The sequence below is a fragment of the Colletotrichum paranaense genome (assembly GCF_030867605.1).
Source record: "Colletotrichum paranaense strain IMI 384185 chromosome Unknown Scaffold_6.1, whole genome shotgun sequence".
NCBI classification, from domain to species: Eukaryota; Fungi; Ascomycota; class Sordariomycetes; order Glomerellales; family Glomerellaceae; genus Colletotrichum; species Colletotrichum paranaense.
Window position 1 is genome coordinate 2,715,794 of NW_026848964.1, and position 24,194 is coordinate 2,739,987.

At 54.6% G+C, this 24,194-nt stretch overlaps 8 protein-coding genes across 8 annotated transcripts; 5 read left to right on the top strand and 3 right to left on the bottom strand.

Annotated features, from left to right (window-relative positions):
* Positions 1-511: 511 nt before the first annotated feature.
* Positions 512-3,277, bottom strand: CPAR01_08567 (ATP-dependent metallopeptidase HflB; the record flags this gene model as incomplete). The annotated part of the gene is made up of 2 exons (XM_060492835.1): positions 512-1,320; positions 1,378-3,277. 2 exons carry the CDS (start codon positions 3,275-3,277, stop codon positions 512-514), a joined length of 2,709 nt encoding a protein of 902 aa, XP_060349205.1.
* Positions 3,278-4,244: 967 nt separating this feature from the next.
* CPAR01_08568 (fungal specific transcription factor) lies at positions 4,245-7,381 on the bottom strand (the record flags this gene model as incomplete). Its single annotated transcript, XM_060492836.1, has 5 exons — positions 4,245-4,962; positions 5,020-6,592; positions 6,648-6,712; positions 6,772-6,899; positions 6,983-7,381. Coding segments are annotated over 5 exons (2,883 nt in total), but the record flags the coding sequence as incomplete, so codon positions are not given.
* Positions 7,382-8,524: 1,143 nt separating this feature from the next.
* Positions 8,525-9,499, top strand: CPAR01_08569 (uncharacterized protein; the record flags this gene model as incomplete). Its single annotated transcript, XM_060492837.1, has 2 exons — positions 8,525-8,607; positions 8,659-9,499. The coding sequence occupies 2 exons, from the start codon at positions 8,525-8,527 to the stop codon at positions 9,497-9,499; spliced, it is 924 nt and encodes a 307-aa protein (XP_060349207.1).
* Positions 9,500-9,875: 376 nt separating this feature from the next.
* CPAR01_08570 (uncharacterized protein) lies at positions 9,876-10,154 on the top strand (the record flags this gene model as incomplete). The annotated part of the gene is made up of 1 exon (XM_060492838.1): positions 9,876-10,154. A coding segment is annotated over one exon (279 nt), but the record flags the coding sequence as incomplete, so codon positions are not given.
* A 456-nt stretch (positions 10,155-10,610) lies between these two features.
* CPAR01_08571 (uncharacterized protein) lies at positions 10,611-10,949 on the top strand (the record flags this gene model as incomplete). The annotated part of the gene is made up of 1 exon (XM_060492839.1): positions 10,611-10,949. One exon carries the CDS (start codon positions 10,611-10,613, stop codon positions 10,947-10,949), a length of 339 nt encoding a protein of 112 aa, XP_060349209.1.
* A 1,744-nt stretch (positions 10,950-12,693) lies between these two features.
* Positions 12,694-14,387, bottom strand: CPAR01_08572 (uncharacterized protein; the record flags this gene model as incomplete). The annotated part of the gene is made up of 2 exons (XM_060492840.1): positions 12,694-13,778; positions 13,838-14,387. The coding sequence occupies 2 exons, from the start codon at positions 14,385-14,387 to the stop codon at positions 12,694-12,696; spliced, it is 1,635 nt and encodes a 544-aa protein (XP_060349210.1).
* A 365-nt stretch (positions 14,388-14,752) lies between these two features.
* Positions 14,753-15,160, top strand: CPAR01_08573 (uncharacterized protein; the record flags this gene model as incomplete). The annotated part of the gene is made up of 1 exon (XM_060492841.1): positions 14,753-15,160. One exon carries the CDS (start codon positions 14,753-14,755, stop codon positions 15,158-15,160), a length of 408 nt encoding a protein of 135 aa, XP_060349211.1.
* A 6,366-nt stretch (positions 15,161-21,526) lies between these two features.
* Positions 21,527-24,183, top strand: CPAR01_08574 (uncharacterized protein; the record flags this gene model as incomplete). Its single annotated transcript, XM_060492842.1, has 2 exons — positions 21,527-22,087; positions 22,147-24,183. 2 exons carry the CDS (start codon positions 21,527-21,529, stop codon positions 24,181-24,183), a joined length of 2,598 nt encoding a protein of 865 aa, XP_060349212.1.
* Between the last annotated feature and the right edge of the window lie 11 nt (positions 24,184-24,194).

Sequence of the window (24,194 nt, forward strand, 5' to 3'; positions counted from 1 at the left end):
AAAACCAGTCTAGATTTCTGCCCAGGTCGAACCACCAGCCCTCTCAACCATATCAAAGGAGGCATCAAAAGCACCGGACACCACACAAACCTCCCAAAATCACAAACGGCATCAAGGAGAGGCAGCCTGCCCTCACTCCTCCCTTTGCATACCATACATCTTCACTCCACAACTCCATGTTTTCTTCAAACAATGGAAGCAATAAAAATAGGTAGAGATGTATCTACATAATTTCCTACAAGTACAACACTATGAAGAAAGTTGTTTCCCCCATCTTTACTCCAGGAAAGAAAAGCCCCCAATGATGATGATGATATGCCTTCTACTAGTAACACATCCGCCATAAAGGGCAAGAGTTGAGAGAGAGAGATAGCCTAGTTCTTTTTAAGGGGGACAAACCGGGGGGTTGTTGATAAAAAAAATACAATTTGCGGCATGTTGACGTCCGCATGCCACCGCCTACGATACATCCTCCTCCTCCTCGTCATCCACCTACGATCACATACACCCTTCATCTCCTCGGCGCGTCCTCAAGGCTCTTGAAAGTCGGCGACGGGCCGACGGGCGGCTGCTCAGGCGGGCTATCGACCTCTTCCGTAGGGAACGGCGGCGGCGCGCTCTTCTGCCCCTGTCCGCCAAAGTACTTTTCAAATTCCTGGTTGTCGCCAAACGGCCGGGGGCCGAGTAGGCGCACCAGGTCGTCGCGCGTCAGCATCTCCTTCTTGAGGAGCTCCTCGGCCACGATGCCGACCTCCTTCTTCTTCTCTGTCAGCAGGTCGCGGCACTGCTTGTAGGCCTCATCCACGATGCGGTGCACCTCGGCGTCAATGGCCTGCGCCGTCGCCTCCGCAAACGGCTTCTGCAGCGTGTTCGGGTCGTCGTCAAAGTGCAGCGGGCCGACCTTCTCCGACATGCCCCACTGCGTCACCATCTTGCGCGCCATGTGCGTGACCTTGCGGAAGTCGTCGCTGGCCCCCGTTGTGACGGTGGGGAAGTGAAGCTCCTCCGAGATGCGTCCGCCGAGCGTCATGGCCATGCGGTCCATCAGCTGCTGGACAGTCATGAGATAGGCATCGCCCTGAGGAAGGTACTGGGCGTAACCCAATGCACCTTGGCCACGGGGGATAATGGAAACCTTAAGGAGGGGGTCGGCGTTCTTGAAGTACCAGCCGCAGATGGCGTGGCCGGCCTCGTGGTAGGCCACCGTCTTCTTCTCCTCGGGGTTGAGCACAAGAGACTTGCGCTCGAGACCTCCGATGACACGCTCAATGGCTTGCTCAAAGTGAATCATCTCCACTGACTCGGCATTGGCACGCGCAGCTAGAATAAAGTTAGCATTTTTGGCAGATCAGGAACTAGAAGTCAGATCAAACTCACCAACCAGGGCAGCCTCGTTGACGGCGTTGGCAATGTCAGCACCGGAGAAACCCGGAGTCAGAGTTGCCAAACGGCCCATGAGGTGGTCCATATCTTCCTTGGTAACAATTTTGGCCAGGTGCACCTTGAAGATCTCCTGACGACCCTTCATGGTCGGGCGATCGATAAAGATGTGCCTGTCGAAACGACCGGGACGCATCAGCGCCTTGTCAAGAATGTCGGCTCTGTTGGTGCCAGCGAGGACAACAACCTGCTCCTGGGTGTTGAAACCGTCCATCTCGGTCAAGATCTGGTTCAGAGTTGCTTCGCGCTCGTCGTTGCCGCCCATACGGTTACCCTCCTGTCTTGATCGACCAATGGCGTCGATCTCATCGATGAAGATGATGCAGGGGGCACTCTTACGGGCATTTGCAAACAGGTCTCGCACTCTTGAAGGACCGACACCGACAAACATCTCGACAAACTCGGAACCGCTGACGCTGAAGAAGGGAACACCAGACTCGCCGGCTGTGGCCTTGGCAAGCAACGTCTTACCGGTTCCTGGGGGTCCGGCAAGAATGGCGCCGCGAGGGATCTTTGCGCCTAACCTCTCGAAGCGCTCGGGGGTCTTCAGGAAGCTGACAAACTCCATAATCTCCGTCTTGGCCTCGTCCATACCGGCAACATCGCTAAACTTGACCTTGATTGCTGTTTCGTGGTTAAACTTCTTGGCCTTGCTCTTGCCAAATCCAAACATCTGGTTGCCGCCACGTCCACCCATCGACTTTGTAGTGTAGTAGAGCAGACCAACCAGAAGGAGTGTGGGACCGAAGGCGTAGACCAAGGGCATGATGCCACCCTCGCTGGCGTAGCTGACGGGAATGCGCTCCGAGGTAGGGATGCCGAGTTCGTTCTGGGCGTCCTCGAGCTGCTTCTCGAACATCTCTACTGAGCCAATGGAAAAGTAGTACTGTATGTTGGGGTTGACGCCCTCGTTTCCGCCGTACACCGACTGCACTCCATCCCTGTTCAGCTCAACACGCACGCGGCCAGGGTTCTTGATGACCACCAGCTTGTTGACCAGACCCTTGTCCAGGAAGTTCTTTCGCAGCTCCTGCCATGTGATCTCCTTCTCCTGGCCGAAGATCATGGACTCAAAGAAGGGCAGAACGACGATCCAGACGATGGCAGCAACAATCAGGTCGCCGGTGCTAAGCATGCCAAAGATCCATCTCTTGCCGCCCAATCCGCCGCCCGGTGCGCCCTCGTTGCCCTCCGAGTTGGAGTTGCGCCCTTCCTTCTGTTGCTTGCCCTGCTCGCCCTGCTGGGAGTCCTTTGCGCCGTCCTCCTTCTCCTTTGTCGGATTCTGCTCCTCGCGCATAAGCACAGTCTGCTCGTATTCGGAGAACCTCTTTGCGACCTGCGTCGAGACGCGGAGAATCTTGGCGATGTCGGTGACCGTCATCTTCAGCTTCCGCTCCCTCAGTGTCAACAGGAGATCCCTCAGCTCCTGAGGAGCTCCCAACAGCTTCATCTCCTCCACACTCTTGATGAAGAAGTCCTTCTGGAACCGAGGCAGTCTGTCGTTCTGTCCCATCTTGAGCAAGTTCTCAATCTCCTCCTCGTTGAGGTAGACCCATCCTTCGGGCAATGGCCATTCTTTCCTTATTTGCTCCTCTTTGGACAGCTTCTTCTCAGGTGCATCTTCCTTCTTTTCAGGTTGCTTCTCATTCGTCTCCTTTTCGTTCTTCGGGGGCTCGGGGCCGTTTGTCGAATAAAACCGCGATCGATAGCAAGCTAGCGGAGCTTGCGGTCCGAGTCGTGCTATTCTGGAGGGCTGGAAGCGCATACGTGTTACCGGCTGCTGAGCGATCCTTACAGCTCGCGCGAGCTGCGCGGACTGGCGGAGGAACCTCGCCATGGTGTTGTGTTGTGTCTGTATGTCGCGGGGTGTCGAGGCGGGACGACCGGAGTCGGGTAGGAGGGAGTATTAACCGCGTGCAGCAATGTGCTATCTCATCGATGCGCCCCGGTAGTCGTTGGTACAATGCTAGGTCGGGTGTCAATGGGTTTGTGATGGCGATGTAGAGCACCAGCCGCACTTGGTTGCAGCGTTGGTGGTGAGAGAAAATCGTGTAAGGTGTGGTTGGTAATTGGACCAGGTGTTCCTAGGATGACTGTATGATGGCAAAAGCTCCCATAGTGATGAGTTCATGTCGGGCCCCATTGAGGCCGAGATTTTAGCGGTGCACGTGACTGTCAAACTCCGTCCGCAGCCATCCAGCAAAACCCCCGGGCCCACCGCTGCCGCCTCCAGCGCCCCCCGTTCTCGGCTAAGAAGGACCTTTCCGCCCGCAAACTCCGATAATAATGAATGACACCTTGAATTCCATTTATACCACGCGTCGGTGGACAGGGTCTAGAGTGGTCCCGCCCGCTCGATTCTCAGGCCACCGTCTACTTACGTACATCATCAGTAATGTCTACGCAGTATGGAGTACAACCTGGTGCTTTGCTACCGTACCGTTGTTGGCCAAGAGCAAGTACTGCTTTCATTCAAATGTGCACGTTATACGGATATCACATGGCATCTTTCAAAAAAGGGAACAATTCTAGAGCATCGCCTTGGTAGTTTTGAATATGTCATTTCCGCCACTCTTTGGCAGGGTACAGCCTAATTAGCTAGATTCTCCCTACAAGTCTCCCAGCCATAGCTCCGTTCAGCAGGCCAATTACTCGTACATGCGTTAAATGGTTCGTGATGTCGTCTCTTATATGCACATTATGCAACCTAAAAATGTTCTGTCCAGTGACCACTTGTTGACGCGGTTGTCCGTCGAATCAAATACTCTAGCGCTTCGGATTTGCTCTGAGGGTTCCGAGATCAACTAACCCACATTGCCGTTTTCCACAGTCGGGTACGCACCGCCGCTCATCTCTGCCCAGTCCCAATCTAGAGTCATGGGGAGAGCGAACAGATCTTGCGGCAGGAGAGGTTGCTGGAACGGCCCGCCCATGTTTACTGGCGGCGATCGAGCGCTGTTTGGCCCTGCGAATCCTGTCATCTCGCCAAAGTTGTTGAAGTTTGGTTGTTCTGGTATACTGAATTCCTGCGGCCATCCGGCAGACGGGAGTGCCGGCGATGGTTCTCGCATCGATGTTGTCGTCATGGGGCTGAAGCCGTGCCTCCTCCGATTCGCTTCTCCATCAAAGTCTGGTGATAATTGGCCGTTTGTCGTCGATGATGTAGCTGCACCGTTCACGGTTTGGGGAGTTGGAGTGGTGACTGAGACAGGCCTGGGTGTGTGTGTTGATGCGGCGGGACTTGACGACGTCTTGACAGCGGCGTCGCTCTTTCGTTTCCTCCGCGAAGACTGCTCCTTCTCCCCCTTTTCGATGACAAGCTTGGCTATCCTCTCAAACTCTGAGCACACTCCGAGCATACGGTGCACACCTCCGGTCTCTGCTTCTTGACCGAGCATGGACAAGAAGTTGACCACGAGATTCATCAACTTGGTATCCGACTTGGCTCTTGGGTCCATTGGGTTCTGCAGAATATTTCCGAACAGTGTCATCAAGGCCGATACTGGGAAGTACAGAATAAGCCTACGAGACGAGGTTAGTTGTCATAAGCACAATAATCAGCGTTTTGACTCGACTTACCAAACACTTGGAGAATCTCCCTGTGGCATGTACTTGAGAAGCGAGATCGATGCTCGGGCGGCAGCGGTACAGAGCGCCGCAGAAGAGAAGACGCGGGGATTGAGGGGTTTGGCGTTGAGACCCTGAATGGCATAGTTGGACAGGCGACTTGTCCAGTAGCCGTGGTGGACTGACATGCGGTGGATCGTCGTCAAGCAGTTGTAGTAAGTCAAGTGGAGCATGGCAACGTGCAAGATGAGAGGCGTATGCGACGCCTTGATCTCGTGCTCTGGTCTGAAATCGATCGGAATCCTGTCCTTCCATTCCTCGAGTTCCTGGTCGAGCTCTCCGATGGTGTTGAGGAGCTCTCCGCTCGATTGCTTTGTGGCCTTGGTCGAATACAGTCGAGAGTAGACCTTGCTTTCAATTGTGGCAAACTCGCACATGACCCGGAAGAGGTTCATCTTACCCTTACCATCAGCCAAAGGAATGTTACCAATGTTGTCTTCCGGATCAGCATCGGGTAACTCGACGTTCATATCGTCATCGTCCTGAGCTGGCGGGCGGCCCGCTCGGAGGCAAAGGTCCTTGTCCAGCATGTAAGCGATCCAGAACACTCGCTTACGCTGCTCAATCTCAATGGGGTTGAGGTTGAAGCCAGTTCCTCTCTTGTGAAGGCCAATGCTATGTGCAAGACGAATGGATGTGGCGACCAGAAGGAATGTCGGTTGAGGGTTGGGAGTTCCTTGCATAAAGAGGGCCATTCCGAGCAAGGCCTGTACACTCAGCAAATCTGTGTTGCGCATCGATAATTCGGCAAAAGTACCCAACGCGTTTTTCATGTAACCCCAAGCCTTATCGTCCTCCTCCTGCGGTACAAGATTACTCATGACACGCAGGCGATGGGCAAAAGCCAGAGCACAGTTCAAACTCGCCCACCAACCGGTGCCCTCGTACGGATCGTCGGAATATTGTCGCTCGACCAGATGCATGAACGTGGGTTGATGAAACAATGGGAACATGCAGTTGAAGTTCTCAAAGAAGTCTTTCAGCAGAGACAACGCCTCCGTCTTGGGAGGCAGTGGCCGGAAGACTGGGCGGCGGAACAAGTCGCTGAAAACCTCGGGTTTCCAGGCGGTCCACTTGTGGTCGTCGATTGAAACTTCGGAAATCATTTGCTGGAACGAGTTGTCGCCCGTCTTCTCGTTCACCCACTGAATACCCTTGGGCGAAAAGATGGAGAAGCCTGACGAGGAACCGATGTATCGCGTCTCGCCACTTTGGTTGGTGACCAGAGAGCACATGAGCTCTGAAAGCGCCTCAACCTCCTCCTCGTTACCCTTCTCCTCGGATACGGAGGCCCGCCGCTTGTCTGCATCCTTGGGATCTCTGTGCGATTCTTTGGTAGGCTCGGGTGACGTTATAGCGCTGTGCGGCGTTGACATGGCCTCGTTCTGCCCCGATGTTGCTTGGGACGGAGATGTAGGGTTAGACGCAGCTTGGGATGCCTGTCTCGACTGCTGTTGTTTCTCTGCCAATCGCTTTTCGAGTGTGCCCAGATCCGTGTCACCGTCGTCGTCTTCGCCAAGAAGACCTACGCAATCGATTAGAACCATGTGCAGACGCATATCAATTTATGCATCACCAACCTGACAGCCTCAACAGATTCTCCATGCGGCCTAGACGGTTCTCGAGCCCTTCAATGTATTTAGCTCTGGACAGCTTGTTAGTCGGATATCGCGGAAAGGACTATATGAGCACATCTCAGCATACCCTTTTGGCGGATTGCGCTTCTTTTCGACCTGAGTGAATACGCAATCCGTCTTGTAGTTTATGCAATGACTGCAGGCAGGCATCTTGCCGTCGCACTTGATTTTCTTCTTCCTACACATGTCACAAGCCTGCGGGCGCAGATGATTGGTGTAAGCGTTCTACTCTTCTTCACGGCAGGGCCGGCGATGGTCGCGCGAGTTTAGATGCTTACCCTCGCAATCCTTCTTCTCTTTGCCTCGTTTGCATCGTCGAGAAGGGTAGACGGGTCCCCAAACATGTGAGCAGCAAGGTCGGGGGGCATATGCGTGACGGGCAGGCCGTCGGGCGTGTAAGCGCCAAAAATTTGGGGCGGCTGGTTCATCATCTGGGGCGGTCCCCCCATATGAGGCATCTGGAAGCCCATGTGGTCCATGTTGGACGAATTGAGTCGGTGTTCACCGAAGCCGGGCACTCGCGGGGTTGTCGTCGGGACGCAAGGTCCGGGGGCGTGGTTTGCTGTGAAGGTGAGAGGATGCCGATGAGCGCGAGAAGCGCGCGGGTTATCGTCGACGAGCTGATCGGAGTGGTTGTAAAGCGGCGCTGTGCGCAATGGGATTGGGAGGGTGTCTAAGGACAGACGGCAAAGTTGGGAGGAGGAATTGGGGGGGGGTTTCGAGGATGAAGTAAAAGACGAAAAGGGCCTAAAGGAAATCGGCCTGTCACGGTATTTGCAAGCAGGTAGCGTCAGATGGCTAGCGCAGCGGCAGAGGGGTGGGCACTGCTATTCGCTCGGTACTGCGGTGGCTTGGTCGAATTGTTAACGCCGAGAGGTGGACTTGTTTCCGTAGCGGACCTCCCAAGGCGATAGACCCCGAAGCTCTTCGTTTTAGGTCTGGCCTGGAATCCGCAGCGGTGGAGTGTCTCGTCAAGGTGAAGCTCGAGCTGAAGCAGAGCGTGAAGCGGTTGACTTAAGGTAATCGGGGTGGCGTAAGAAGTCTCGTCGGGTTGGTGGACCGTGGGATTGTTGGTCGACTAGTCGAGTTGATGAGTTTGAATCACGTTGAGAGAGATAGAGATTCGAAAGGAAATATCCGTAGAGAGGGAACTTGTGAGGTATGTTCCAACCAGGGGGGCGAACGTACCTTTGACAAGTAGGAAGGGGAGTTGGGAGGTTATCGCGTTGGACGTCTTAGAAGTTCCGTAGTTCCAGCAAGTTTGAATAACTAGTTAGGAAGGGTGGGAAAGGGGGAAAGATGAAAGAAAAGTTGACGGCTGAATGATGGGACGGAAGGACGATGGACAAAAGAGAAGAGCTGAGCTGGGCGGTATCACATAACTCATCACCTCCTGTTGCACCTAAAGGTACGCAGTACTTTTTCCACAACATGGGGGAAGGGGGGGGGGGGGGCAAACGGCGTTACAGAGTTGCAAACTCGCAGACTCGTCCGTCAATGTGCTTGCAGTGGCATTGGTCAGCGGGGCGTAGCTGACCAGGGGGTAAGGAGGGGGGAGGGGGAGGGGGCACCACTGGTCTCGTTTCGCTGCCCGCGATGCTCTCCCAGATCCCCCAGCTGTAAGGTACCATCCACGGTATCCGCGTACCTTACCCAAGGTACCTGCCTTTCGTGCCTTCCCACTACATTCTACATGCTTAAACAAACGGAAACTTGTACCTTCCACAAGGGGTGTTATTGGAGAAGGATGGTGAGGTACTTCGGGAAGGGGGCGACCCCGACTTCTGCTGCTGCTGTCGCCCGCCGGCCCGGAGGACGAGATGGTACGAAGGACGGATACGTACAAAGGTGACATGCGCAGGAAGCGAGAGGTCGACTTAGGTTCCTTCCTTACCAGATCAACGTAAGTAGGTATGCGGCTATACGTACCTTATTACCAATGAATTAAAGAGAGCACATGGCATTCAACTGCATCTCATGTAATAATCCGCGCCTCTTTATCATTCTGCTACGTTCTTCTACACCCCCAAACGTCGCTTTGCTATTTTGGTTTGCTACCTTCGGCTACCTCGCCTGCCATTGGAGGATCTCGAAAGCCACCACCATCACAACCACATTGTACTGGTAATGGTGGTGGTGTAGAGTTGCTTCTCCTCGCCAGTCAACGGGCCTCTCATCCCAAGTTCGACGCCAATTCGCTTGTCTGTGGTGCCTGTTGGCCGCTGGAGCAACTGTCTGATACTTCGCGGGTCATGACTCGGCACTTTGATCGATGCTGCAAAGCTGGGTACAGCTGTCAGGAGAGAGGCAGCGCAAGGCCATGCATCTACAATGCCCGAGATCCGTTCCAGGGTACGATGGAGGCCAGGAGACACGTCTACCCCGAGCCGCGACGCCAAGATGCCCCTCTGCGCCCTCACCGATTCGACTTCCAGGTTTTCCGCCTGGTCGGTTCCAACTCATCGACGCCATTGACCACGAGGAGAGCGCCTGGATTCCGTGGCGGACCTCGTCTCCCGCTTCTTGGCTTCCACCGTTCATCACTTCACCGTCATGTACGTCGCTCTCCTCCCCACCCATCCCACTTTACCGGCCTAACCCCCCCCCCCCCAACTGCTAACCCTTTTGATATCGGAATTGTTCTTTTGTCTCAGCTCTCGATCACCCCTACACAGCAATACCCAGCATTTGCAGACCTCCCCCCCGTCGTTCTCTCTGTCACTCTGCAACCCCTGGCGCGGCACCATGTGCGAGGAACACTCTCGCGGCGAATCATATCGGCTGAATCGGCTTGACAGGCCCCATCTACCGCCCGTGCGGCGCCATCTGCAGTGCATGTACGGATACCTTAATCAATCTCCCTCCCCTGGCCTGCACCTCTTACAAACTGGGCTCCTCCACGTCCCGAGCGTCCGAAGATATCTAGTTCTCCAACTTGGATCCTCACCTTAACCTGAGAGAAGGCGCCATCGAATAGAAAATGGCACAGAAGAAAAGAATAAGAATGGACACGGGACGGATACTTACCAACGATATGACGAACTCTACTCGTTCCCATATTTCAATCAGGAAAGCGACTCGGTATCCGTCACTGTCTGGGGGGCCATGCTCTCAAGAAAGCTCTAAATCCTGATGGGAGGATGAATCTTCTCTCAGCTCGGACACACCTTTTCAGTCTTGACGGCTAGACTAGCTCGGAATCAGTCCAGGAACAAGGGTTTGCTTGATGTGATAGGCACAAGCGCAGAACCTTCTCTCCCTCTTCCTCTTATCTCTTACTCACTCGCAGTCACAGACGCTAGCCAACCGCAACGAGGGAAACCGCCATCCGGCGTCGAGCACGGAGAATCACTCGCATGCGCATATGGCGTGCCGGCCTGGGCTCGTCACGGAGTTATCTCCAATTCGCGGTACCGCTCGCGGGCATTGACGGAGCCCCCACCCCCCTAATCGATAATTGCTTTACCGTTATCGAGGCCTGTCTGAAGCTATGGTAACAGCTTATTCACCACTGCTCTGACAATCGGACAGTGAGGCCTCTTTGCATGCCCAACCAGCTCGGCGAGGCTTATATCCAGTCGGCCGGGTGGAGTGCGCGCGCGGGAGGCCGGGGGCTCAGCTGTTTGATCCGAGCAAGCCGGAGCAAATATCTCGACTCTTCAAGATCCATTTTCAATGACTCCATGATATTTCATCCTGGCAAGGAGAGATGGGGGAAACGCTCTACGAAAACGGGGCATGGCCTTTGTCATTGGATACCGCAACTGTCTCTAGAGCGAGCATATCACGAGACAAACCAAGGCATCCGACCAAGATCGCACATCGATACCAACATCAACCCAGCAAGATCTCGTGCTGTCGCCTCGCGCCTCGCTCTTGACTACTTCAGGTTACGCCGCCGCTGCGATGTATTGCGCCGAGGTCCGCGACGTACTAGAGCCCTTCTCGAATAACCATCCCGGGCCTATGTACGGAATGCAGGTGCCATCGATGTCGTGGGTGGTTCATACTGGTCTCGACACCTTCGGACGGTTAAGATGCCGCAGGGTTCGAAGAAGTGGAGCTCTTGAGACCGGGAGTGAGGTTTCTTACCCCAAGCTCGGGTATTATGCGAGGCTCCTATTGTTATGGAGCAGGAAGCTCCGGCCTGATGGAGGCGCATGCTGTCTTTGCCCCCCCTTCCCCCCAGGTATGAAGCACCCGAAGCCACCACGACCGTGTTATACGAGAAGTATCGCAAAATGACAACGGGCAGATGAGGCTCGACACTTGACAGCACTACACCTCCATCATCGACCTTTTTGCGATAACTCGTACTGGATGATCATGAGCGGCCTCGGGTGTGCAGTGCAGTGGTATGGGCGCTTTGCACATGATGCCCATCTGTTCCTCCATTGAGACCAACTACCCAAAAAAGATGTTTCATCCCGTGTTGTAGATGACGGTACCGGGGAATGGAATGGGATGAGATGGTAAACACTCATAAACGCCTGATGGATGAGACACCCGCCCTACAGGAAGCAGGCCACTGTGAGGTGAGTGCCTACTTTCGTACCCAATCGGGATCGTGTAAGACGCTGCAAAGAGAATACCAACAGTTCTATGCCCAAAACTTGAAGACGAATTTGTCATGGTAAGGGCGCGGCCCAAGCGGGACACAAGGTTGCCGCCCCAGAATTCTGGGACGGGGGTGGTTGTTGAAGAAAGGCAAGAAAAAAAAAGAAGCTCGACACGACCATTCGTTCTGGTTCCCACCGTTTCATACATGTCTCAAGATGGTTCACCAAGAAAGCGACTCCACCCGGGAAGGCAACAACGTTCTTGGGGATTCTCTGCAGTCTCCCCCCCCCCCCCCCAAAGATTCAGACTCCGCCTCCGGGGGAAAGCCTCCCCCATGAAATCAGGGTCCGCGTTTTGTTTTGCGCAAAAGCCTTTCTTTGTGCGAATCTGACGAGCTTTCCCGGAGGCAGCCCGAGGAGAGGAAAGAGTCAACCTTTTGTTCTTGTTCTTCTCTCCTTATACTACTCAGCAAGAAGCCATCCTCTCCATCATTCAACGCAACCGCAGCCGCGCTTCCGGTCTCTCACCCCCGGTCTTGCTACAATTGGATTTCTCTCCACCTTGTAGGGAGAAAAGATCGGACGGGGAGGACACGGCACGGCATGTTCATCATCGCAAGTGGATCCCCAACCAGCGGTCAGGAAGCTCGAGTGAGATAGAGTTCTCGTCACATGGGAGAGCACAAACTTCCATACGCGGAAAAAGATGGTCGCGCCTTTTACTTCGTACGCATGTGGTTTGATACCGTGTACTCCGTACGCTCAAGGCAAGTGAGGTAAGGTAGGGGCAGAAGAATTGTTAGCAAAAAAAGAGGTCGGATAGACTTCATCTTCTCTTTTTCTCCCCTTCGTGGCCGTGGCCAGAAAAGGCAAAAATCTAATGTTGCCCTCCACGCTCTATCCCCTTTGGCCCGTCTCTGACCTCTCACTCTCTCTTTCTCGTCTCCCGTCTTGGGGCGAAACTTGAAAAGAAAACTTATTTACATCCAAGCAAGCCCAACACTCGCCTCAGCTGCGGATGCCAATGCAGCAATTGCGGTCCGGAGCCGGCGCACACGTGCGTGCTTGCTTGCTTTTGAAAAATTGAATCCATATCCCTTCCCCCTTCTCCATGGATTCACCTCCCTTCCGCACGACCGGAACGAAAAAGGCTCATATCAGACGTGCCAGAAACTCTCTCAACGCCATTCCATATGCCGTCGTAGAGTCCGCAAAGATGGCACAAAGCAAAAAAGGTGTAACCCCCCCACCACCCAAAACCCCTCCAAATAAGTACTAGTAATTATCGTTTGAAAGATTGGTAAGAATGTACAATACGCCTCAAGGTACGTTTTTGGAGTCCCGGCGTTGCCCTCGAGCTCGGCATTGGCCGAGCTGGGAATGAGAAAGAAGAAGGGAAAAAAGGTTGAGCATAAAGGAAAAAAGTGAATTCACATGTCTTCGTGAAACCTAGAAGCCGAACCCCGAGAGCCCCGAGACCCGTCCTGTGAAGGTAAGGTCCGACCAATTGGGTCCCGACCGGGAGGCTGTAACGGGACGAACGGCGGATTTGTCTGCGGAGACGCGGCCGGAGGCGGGAACGGCGCCGATTCGGTCACTGGCGTTCGAGCCGGCGACTCTTTGAAGACCACGACACCGCTGACTGGCCTCATGGGCGAGCCGAGTGCGAGGCGTGTTGTTTGACCGTTGGGGTCGAAAAAGGCTTGAGAGTCTCGGAAGTAGACTGATTCGTCATCGTTCACAGCGGCTGAGGTGCCCTCGCGTGGATCTGTGTAACCGTCGCCTCCGGCTTGTAGCACAGAAGGCAGTTTCCTGCCGGCAACTCGGACAAAGCCTCTTTCGCCGGTTTCGGAAGGCTCGCTAGCCCTCCTTGAGGAAGGCTTGTGAGCCACGGCCATCGCACCTGCTCCGGCCCCGGCACCAGCGGCCGCTGTCGTGGGATCAAACGATAACGACCGTTGAACCATTCCGCCGCCATTGCCACCGGGTGGACCGCCGGAACCGGTCAGGATGCCTCGTTTGCCGGCGCTGGCCTCACTGAGGCGGAACCGTCCACCGGTACGCTTCTTCCACCGAAGAGCGAGGAATACCAGCACCACAAGGAAAGCCGCTCCAGCCAAACTTCCTACGACGCTTCCTACGACAGTTGCCGTTGGCGTTGGCGAACCGCTACCGCTAGAATTGTCCGAGGTGGAGGTTGAAGTGGGTGCAGCCGTCCCCGCCGCGCCGCCGCCGATTCCACCAGCGGTCCCGTCTCCGGAAGCTGTCGCTTCATTTGAGGGCGATTGCGAGGCGCTCGTGGTAAAAGTAGACGTGCTCAATCTGCTAGAACCCGAAACCGAGGTCGATGCCGATGTCGAGGTTGCAGTCGAACCCGAGTTGGAGCCCCATGTCGTCGATGACAGGGATGAAAGTATTGATGAAGTGACGCTTGTTGATCCAGACGAAAGCTGGCTAGTTAAACTGGTTGCGGTAGAGACTGAGGTTGAAGAAGAGTTTGTTGACGTAAGGAATGCTAGATATTGGGTCAGCTGCTTCGGTCTGGGACACGCGACAAAAGGGGAGGCGGCGCACAAATTGTCGAGTTTGACTGGCCACTCAACGTAGGGTAGAGTGAAGGCGTAGCTTCTGAAGGTGCTGGGGTCGATAAAGGATCGGACGTCAAGGAGATATCTTGACTGGTGGAAGAGTCGGTGGAAGTGGATGTGGTGGGCGCCGGTGTTGAAAGTGCTGAGTCATTCGTCGTGCTAGAAGATGTCGTCGAAGAATCGGTGGACGAAGTTGAGGATGGTACCGCGGCAATTGACAAGTCAAGGGCGGCACTGGTGGTTGATGAAGCATCCACGGTGGCGGCCGTCGGGAAGATGGTCTGGACTTGGATAGGGGAGCCGGTGGCATCGACTATTTGAATGAGGGAGACGGTCTGGACGACGATTCTCGGTGCGGCGGCACTCGACGAGGTGGCGGCGTCGGGGCTGGGAGTCGTCGGGCTGGGGTCGTCGAGTTGGCGATGGTGGTGATTCGCATTCTCGGGGGTGGCTGCACGTTGGTTGTGTAAATGGTAATGATTGTGATGGTATGAGCGGGCCTGAGGGAGTGAAGACCCGCGCAGTGATTTAGTCATGGCTTCGATGGGGTGGCGTTGGGCCAAGTAGGCAGAGGCTGAGCTTTTGCCCCGGCCGTTGTGTGTGGTTGGTTGTCTTTTTTGGTAAACTGGGGGAGGCGAACTTCAAGCCGGCGTGTTCCCAGGGCGGGACGGGAATAAAGATAGAAACAAGGTAAACGAGTGACTGGTGTTGGATCACCGGGTAAGTAAGCGAGTGTGAGCGAGTGTGTGTGTGGTTTGTGTTTGGATGAGAATTGTCGATCTATTCGAATTTCATTCTTGGCATCCTCATGGCCATGTGTCGATAAAATGGTACTATCGTCTGGTGGTTGGTGGTTGGCGGTTGTGGAAGTGGTGGTGGTGTCCTGCAACGGGCCGCGCGAATGCAATTCCCCCTTTCGTTCCGAATCAACAGATGGTCGTTCTTTTTTCCCTACACTCTTTCTGAAATTTCCTCCGGATGCCGTGTGTGCGAAAGTGCGATTGCCCCCGGAAAGGACTTAAAAAGCCAACAACAGGAAGGGACCGTGGACAGTTCGTGTCAGCCGTTTCTCGTTGTTCGTGTTCGAGATCCTTTGTCTCCCTTGCATCCGCCAATTCTCATGGCCGATGGATCAGGACGATGGCATGGCGGCGTAAGCGTGTGTTGCTGGCAGGAGGCGAAGAGAAGAGGACCAGAAGGAGTCGGAGTAGGAGAAGGAGGAGGAGGAGGGAGGAGTAGAAGAAGAGAAGAGACAGACAGACAGACAGACACACAGGCGCCGCGGATGGGGGGGGGGGGGGTGGAGTGAGCAGGCACGACGATAATAATAGGCAATGGATCGATCGTAGGCCGGGCTCTAAGGTAAGGTAAGGTAAGGTAAGGTAGGGTAAGGTACTCCGTAGTGTAATAACATGCAATATCCGTTTGGAAAGGGAAACAACGCAGGTCCAGTCAAGTGAGAAAGTCACACCTTTTCGGTCAAAGTTGAGCGCTTCGACGTGAGGTGGGCGTCGCCCTGTTCACTTCAATCTGTTCTTGCCCTGGGAAGTGTCTAGGGGGGCCCTTGGACTTTTGGTAGAAGTAGAGGAGGACATTGGCACTGGGCGGTTGGAAAGACAGAATTGACAAGAAGGTACTCGGTAGCAAAGCACGAAAGGTACGCAGTAGGACTGGCACACAGGCGCAGATTGCAGTCACTCGCAGGTGGGAAGATTTCGATAATCTCGCTTGATATTGGCGAGTGGCTGCTAGTTGGAGGACATCGCGTCCCATTGGCCAACCACACCTCGCCAAAGTTGCAGTGAGCAGTTCCACTGTCCACTATCACGGGAAGCGGCCCCCCCCCCCCCCTTCTCTCAGTGCCCCCAGTGGCCCCCTCCCCCTCCACCAGCAATGGGGGCATGGGCCGACCAGGAACGGGCACCATGGGCCAGGGACAGGGGACAGGGGATGGGCAGGGAACATACACCCCATCGCCATGGCGTCCCTGTCCTTTTCTCTCTTGCTGCTTTCTTTTCTATCCCTCTCACGTCTTCCCATCTGGTGCCTGTCACATCGAGGCCCGCACAGTACGCCAGTCAACACACGGCGTATCATCCAACGCAACCTACGCAGCACCCCGTACCTCATTGCCAACGACTTCAATCGTACCTTATGGTCCATGGATACACTGTACACTGTCCATTGGCTTTGGATGAAAAGGCAATGGCTAATCGATGGACAGACAGGTGAAAGCACAGGCCCTTCGGTGGCATGAAGGCGACAGAGAAGAAAAGGAAACGAGAAACATCCCGCCGATCAAATCAGAGGTGACAGCACCAGCACACACCACCATCCGTCGGGATGACATGAAATGAGATGATGCATGGGACGAAAGAGGCACAGAGAAGAAGCCGACAAGTCTGACTAAGGCACCGCGTCAAAAATACGTACAAGACACACGAGACATGGACACACGAGGTCCAGGAAAGGAATGGCCTGCGCAAGCCCGACGAATGTGTCTCGTTTTCCCTTACAAAAGTCTTTATTTGGCTACGAGGTCCGTGTCCGTGAGCAATTCAACTCGTCTTCTGCGCGTTCAATTGGCGCCGTTGGTTTCGCCCACGAGATCATGGCGGCGCACGCGGCGCAACCCGCTCGACCAACTGCCATCCAGAATCCAGAAAGGTCCAGACCAGACATGTCTCCCGGGTACGCTACTTTACGACACTAATAACGTGCCCACGGATACCTACGGATACCAACAATGACGAAGCATCTTGACGCTAGAGACAGAGAGGTCCATGAAGGATCGCCCACCTTCCCCAAACCAATGCTTGAGGAGGAGGGTCAACGGCTCTGCATCTGCATTTTGGAGATTCGGAATCCAATGGAATAAAAAATATCTGCGAAATAAATGGGCCAACTTACGACGACACGAGCCAGTATTAGCGACTCCACTACTCCAACTTTTCGTACGTTGTCTTCGTCGCTCAGCTACGGCTACCGCTGAACTGATGCCAGCATTTTAATAGTCAACACTTCTCACAGCTTGCAGCATAAAGTTCGCAATCCTTCAAGTCCATCGTCGCTAGACGGCGCATGACGAGCCAACCACAGTGGAGAATGGAAGAGAAGAAATTAAGAAAAGGAAAATACAAGCAAAAATTCGATCCGAGAATGCGACCAAAAAGTTTGTCCACGCATGCATGTCGAGGAGGCATGCGCCAAAATCAACCTGTGTGACCATCGTTGAAATCTCTAGTCTCGCCATGTCATCTGCGAGCCGCCTACCTGTCTGACCAGTACTCTTCACTCCCCCGAGGGTTGTGCCGACTCATTCGCGCCTTCTGACCTGAAGTCAAATCATTCGCAATCAGTACCTACCAAAGTCCGTTGGGCGGCTCTGTTGGGGGCAGCTTCGTGGCTTTTCCTCACCTCGTACCGCAGACACCCTCCACCTCGTATTCACCACGAAGGAGCCAAACTTTACGAATTCAAGCAAATGCTCGCTTCTCCTCGTTCACTATCGCCTTTGAATAGAGTCTTCCATAAGCCGAACATGATGTTTTTGTTTCTTCTTGTGGCCGCACGGATACGGCATACAGTGCGCGGTACCTGCATATGCATCTGGATCCCTGGCCTGGGCTCCATTTCTTGGGGCCCTTCATGGAGTTCGTGGGGCCGTTCACCCTTTGGCTGCCATGGCCGGCGCCCCGGGCGAAGAACCAAACGAAACGTGCGGACGAGACGGACGGGACGGATTAGCCCCTCTTCATCCTCCAAACGCATACTGCGTAGTATCGAAAGGTGTTATGGGCGAGGGGAAGGCATGCTTCCAGGGCAAGAAACCCAGCGAACGCCCAACGCAGAGAAACAATGGCAGAGCACATACCCGCATCAGTACCTACACGAAATGAATATTGGCTGTTGTGCATGCGACCTAGCCTAGGATTCCCCTCAAATCTAGCAAGGTGAGCCTGGCGAGGTTGCAAAAGATTCAAAAGACGGGTAACAATTGACTCCCGTATGCCGAATCGACCAAGCGAAGACGATTGTCAGACTCCTTCAACTTTGACCAACGCCTACAGAAATCTACGGATAATTCTACGACGGTAGGTTCGTTCTAGAAGCGGGTGGCTAACAGACATCGAGCACCCACATGCCTTTGAGATGGGAGGGGCCTCCATCTGGTTTTCTCTCCTAGTGCACGGCAAGCCTCGAGCCTGCTCTGTCGCCTCTGTCTCTGCGTGTTGGAAGCTTGGCGAGGCTCGGCGATCATGGGACGAATTTCGTTTCCATCGAAACAAACACTGGGGTAACCTGGAACCCCCGTCTCTTCTGATGCCCCCTTTTCCTTGCCCCGTTATATTTCTCGGCGTGACGGAACTTGCTCTTCACTGCCTCACTGACAATGGAGTCTTTTTACTGGCGCCAGTGGTCCGAATTACCCAGAATTAAGGTGTTCGGCTTCTTCCCCGTTTACAGGTCATAACTTATGCGTTATCATATAGGTATCATTTGGCAAGTTGAACGATTGTATGTATGAGACGATTTAGCGCGTCTCAGGAGGCTCTCTGAATTCTGGGACCGTCGAATGTGCTTTCCTTCCCTTGCGACATGGCAGCGAGCGTTGTCCAAGTATTCGCACATTTTGGTATTCGCACCAAGGAAAGATTGTCATTCGAACCACGGCGTCATCCAAGACCAAGCACGGCACTGGAATGACAAGATCTCCATGGCTGTACGTAATCCTCCCTTGAACCGACCCCCTCCCCGACAGGCGTAAAGTGGAGTTCAATGAAAGAAAGGCTTGCACCTCTTGGCTTGTCGAACGTCGACAGCCTGGGGGTGCAGTCGATGGTTTGGCTAAGACTGCTGTGTAGTGCAGATGTTGTGCAGCGTAAACATGGGTAGACTAACCACAGTATCCGTACTCCGTACCACAGAAACAAGAGTCGAAAAAGTGCGCGAGACAACAATGACTCTATCCGTGGGAAAGCACGTTCATTACCATCCCGGTGGGTTTTCTCCTGGGCGCGTTCCCGAGACGACGGGCAGCTACCCTTCCATGGCTCGCATCGAATTCTTCACTTCTACTCTAAGAGGAGCCGCACTGAATTCCACGAAACTGCGACCAGCTTAGCGTACAAGTGGCCGTGTCCGTGGGCCAGAACACACGATGTCTGAGGACGGATAGCCGTCTGCCGTCTGTCTGTTCTCTCTTGTTGTCTCGTTCTAGGCTCCATCCTTCTGGAAACCTTGGACCCCGTCGTCCCGACGGACGAACGTCCACCTGAAGATGAGGGAATTGGTGCCGCGGAACCATGTCTATGAACTTCCGCGCGCCGTTTCGATATTTTTATTCTCCTTTGACGGACCATACCTGGCAGCAAGGTAGATCAACCAGAAACAGACAATAACAAACCCTTCGATGGAACCTGTTCGAGGTTTTCTGACAAACTTTTGTTGGAGTGGGCGACGGTTGCAACGGAGAAGAGCGACGATGGAGTCTCCAATCTAATCTGTGTAATCTCCCAAATGATCCATCACCCCTGCCGGCCCCTGCCCTACCCTCGGCCCCCGAATCGAGGAAAATGACCGCAACAGGACGATGGGACGTTCATCTGAGAGAACGGGGAGTTTTCTCTCGCTCAGCCAACCTGATTTTTAGAGGGGACCATCTTCAAGGGGGTTTGGCAGGCATAGAGGATGTCGAGATCAAACTTGACGGTCTGCGCCATGAAAGGTGCTGATTGGGCGGGAGTTGGTGGTCTACAAAAGCTGCACAAATGCAAGGCTTGATTCTGATTCTTACTGCTTTGTCTGGTTTGTTGCACACCTGCCGAGTATTAAACTTCTACGGGTCCAAGCACTGAACCAGCAAGCTCATTAAAGCACAGATAGAGTTCGCGCAGTTGTTGTATCGAAGGAAACCTGGAAGGGAAAGCTGCCAGGGTGGTCCTGTTTGTGTGTCATGAACCATCGGAAACGCTGTAATTATCTTTTAAAAGTCTCTTGAATCTCTGAGCGAGTGATGCAGTGGTTATTGACGCCCGGCTTGGCGTAATTATCAATGACAGAGTCCTGCTTTTTCTTCCTGGGACATTGTTGAATAGTTGAAGACTGGATGAGGCTCTCGAGGTGAAGAGGGAAGCGACAGACTAACTGCGAGTCAAAAGTTTGTCTCGCACAGCCCTGATGGCTTTCTTTTAACACTTATATTCAAGCGAAGCCTGAACATGCGTATCCGTAACGGAGTTCTGAGGTAGGCAGTTAGGCGCGGCCATAAACTTCCGGCTTGGCTCATTTGAGCCCTGCGCTCCCAGGTGCCGACTTTGAATGTCGCGATTCGCGTTCTGGTTGCGACTTGCGAGTTGACCAAAGCGTGGCTGACTCAGGCCCAACGTTTGGGTGTAAGTAAATGGCTGTGCTGCAGATACCTTACGCGGTAAGCGGTGTATGCAAACCGACGACTCAACCGCGAGCCGCGCGAAAACAGATCCGAAAACCCGAGGACGCAACGGTGAGGGCAACGCGAGGAGGTGAACTGGGAAGTGGTTCGCCAAGGAGGTTACGACTGCTTTTGTTTCGAGGTTGCAGCATGTCGTCATTTTCTACTTGCCATGAATGCCAACTTTGGGTGGGAGTGGCTGCCAAACGTGGCTCCGGCATCTTTAACCGCCAGTGGGTGGCGGGAGCCAGTCGCCTACCTACCCATTGCCTTACCTTAGGCCAGTGCCCGTCTGGGGCTTATCGTCTGATGGCCTGATACAGGCAAGCGCAAAGTGGCTGTGGTGGCTCGACTACTCTTTCCTCTCCTCTAGAGGCTCTGGGTCTCCGACGGGAGGTGACTGAGATGCCTTCTTGCCGTCGGGTACTTCGTACTTGACAGCTTGTTAAAAAAAATTAAAAAAAATTAAGGCAATGCAGTTCGCGTACGGATACCTGTCCACCTGGGAAAACAGGGCGCAGCAGCGGCGCAATGAGGTTTCTCACCAAAAGGTATCCGTATTAATAAGGTCAGGCAGGCCAGGTACGGATGAGGTAAGGTAGGTGAGTCCAAGTACCCGAGTTTCGCTTTTCCCGCGTATTCTGTACGGCACCGCACCACTCGGGTACTTCGTACCTCCACTCTCCAGCAGTCATCCCACAGCTGAATCCCTACCTCTACCTCTGGCTTCTCTACCAACCTTGCAGTAAGTACCTGATCTCGACCTACCAAGACACGGCAAAGCTACAGTACCTTGGACTCATCAGGGCCAAAACGCGTGCGCCTGGGCCAGACTCTTGCATCTTGCAGCAAGCACCCTCAACCAAGGCAAATGTCAATGAAATAGCCCACGGTCTCCTCCTCCTCATCCTCCTCACCCTCATCAATGCCCGTTGGCCGTGACGGGTCTCTGGCCCTCCGTGTTATATCTGGACATCCGACTCCATCCATCCTTCTTCCATTTCCGTATCGCAAAACACCTCTACACACGGCCACACCTGGAAGCTCTCATCCCTAAAAGCATTCTTCGCCGTGGTCGCCCTTTCCTTCCTTTTACCCCTCACCAAGCTTTACGGCCCCTGCACCCCCTTCCCCCTCCTATTCCACTCCTGTCTACATACACAGTAGTACAGATAAAGTACAGCACATTTTAGACCTCCACATCATACACACCTGTCTGGGCTTTGCCCAAAATCTGACGTCATGTCCGGTTACGCCTACGACGGACCTTCGTCCTCGTCCGCACCACCGCCGCCCTACTCCGTGACCGCATCCGCCTCCGGCTCCGGTCACTTTGGCTCCACGTCCTCAACCCAGTTCCCGCCCCCACCTACCGCCGCCGTCGCCGGTCCGTCCTCGGGCTACCCTTCCTCCTCTGCCGCCGACGGTCTCGGCATCGTGGACTCCAAGTGGCGCCTCGCCGATCCTAGGTCTTCATCGGCTCACTCGCTTGCCCCGTCCACAAAGGACCGCGACGGCGTCACCCGCCGGACCCTGCTCGTCATCTACATCCACGGCTTCTACGGTAACGAGTCGTCCTTTCGCTCGTTCCCCGCTCACGTCCATAATCACCTCAAAGAAGCTCTTGCGGAGACGCACGTCGTCCATTCCAAAATCTACCCTCGCTATAAGACGTACAAGGCCATCGATGTGGCTCGTGATAATTTTAGCCAGTGGCTGGAGCCGCACGAGTCCGACTCGACTGATGTCATTCTCGTCGGACACTCAATGGGAGGACTGCTTGCCGCCGAGGTTGCCATGATGGTATAACTTGCCCATGTACATCCAAGGTCGATAGACAGCTTGACTGACATGTTCTTCAGCCTAATCGGCACCCGTACAGACGCCACCCGTACAAGCATCGTATCCTCGGCACCATCTCACTGGACTCACCGTTCCTGGGCCTTCACCCCGGCATCATTGTCGCTGGAATATCCAGCTTGTTCAGACCGGCCACCCCGACAGAGGAGAAGCCAGAGCACGAGGCCCTCAACCAGCTAAGCCCTACCAACTCGGCCCTGACCAGTCCCAACCCGTCCATGTACACCCTGGAGACGACGAGCTCACTCGGTGCAGACCTCTCGCCGCACCCGAGCAACACACCATCCATCTCCTCGAGCAATGCACCACCGCATCAGCCGGATCCCACCTTTAACCCATCCTTCTTCAACGACGTGAACCTTAAAGATCGTACCTTTATGAGGCGGCTAGGACACTTTGCAAAGAAGCACAGCCGCGAGGGCATCTGGGACGCTACCAAGAATCACGTCATGTCTCATCTCGAATACGGCGGCTGCTTGGCGGATTATCCCGGTCTGAATGCTCGGTACAACAAGCTCCGCGCCATGGAGAGCGTCGACCCCCTGCAGCACATAGGCGATGGCAACAACATCAACCGGCCGGCTCAGGTCAGGGTCCGCTTCATCAACTACTACACACTCAGCTCGGGCAGACCCAAGAAACCAAAGACGCCAGACTCGCCAAAATCCCCCGAGTCACCAACGTCCCCCGAGCATCGCGCGGCCCCGAGTACGTTGCAAATCGGCTCCCATCTATCTCCACCGTCTTCGTCGACGCCCAGGATCTCTCTGTCGTCTGACGATGGACAGGAAATGGAACTGCTCGAGCCGATTCCGATGGAGGACATTGATGAACGGCTTTCGACGCTCCACGAGGAACAGCAGGCACGGTTTGACCATGATATAAAGGCAGGTTCGCACTCGACCGATGCGCTCGACAAGGAGACGCGCGAACCAAAGGGTAAGGAGAAGGAAGGCGATGTCGACTCACACGAGGAGCTCAATACCGACACCCAAGTCGAAGAAACCGTGCCTGTTTCAACTTCTTCAACTGTGGCGGCCGACGGGACGGAGAAAAGTCCCGAGGCCGGTGCAGCGACGCCCATGGGAGACGTCATACCCGAAGCAGAACTACCGCCCATCCCCGACCTCCCCGAACAGCCGACGCCCCCGGATCTGGATAGGTACACGGACAAGGACGCCCGGAAACAGGCGGAGAAGGAAGGCAAGCGCGCGCAAAAAGCGTACGAGTCTGCCGTCAAGAGCCGCGACAAAGCCATCAAGGAGCGTCAGAAACTCGTTGAGAAGCGCCGCAAAAAGGTGGAAAAGGAGGCGGCCAAGGAAGCGCAGAGGATCGAAAAGGAAGGACTGAAGTTGCAAAAGGAAGAACAGAAACGGCGGCAACAGGAAGAGGAGGCGGCCCGGAGGGAAGCGGCTGAAGAAACGCACGATCAGAAGGAGGCGCGGAGGCTGGCGGAGGAGGCCAAGAGGATGGAGAGGGAGGGGAGGAGATTACGCGGGGAGCCGCTCGATAGTGACGCCGATGATGATGATGATGATGATGAGAAGGAGGAGGAGAAGAAGAAGTCTGCAGAGGTCGAGGCTGAAATGGCAGCGACTGTTATTGCCGGAGCCGCGGCAGCAGTCAAGGACCGGCCGCCCGCAGTCGCCGCACCATCTTCGTCCTCTGCGGTATCCGTCAACACCACCACCACCACCACCAACAACAACAACAACAACAACACCACCGCGATCCCAAGCCGTCCCAAGGCCGTCGCCGCACACTCCAGCTCCAACTCGAAAGCTAATGCCAAATCCAACGCTAAACCAGACAAACCCAAAAAGGAGCGGAAATTCTGCACCCTGCCCAGCAAGAAGAACGGCAAACGCGACGAGACGTGGGTGTCGGTGTACATGGAGGGCATGGACGAGGTCGGCGCCCACTGCGGCCTCTTTCTTCCGGGCCCGCACTACGACACGCTCATCGGCGACGTCGGGGAGCGCATCGTGGCGTGGGTGCAGGATGACTTGAGCGTCAGGGCGATAATGGAGATGCCTTGATGGCCTTGGTA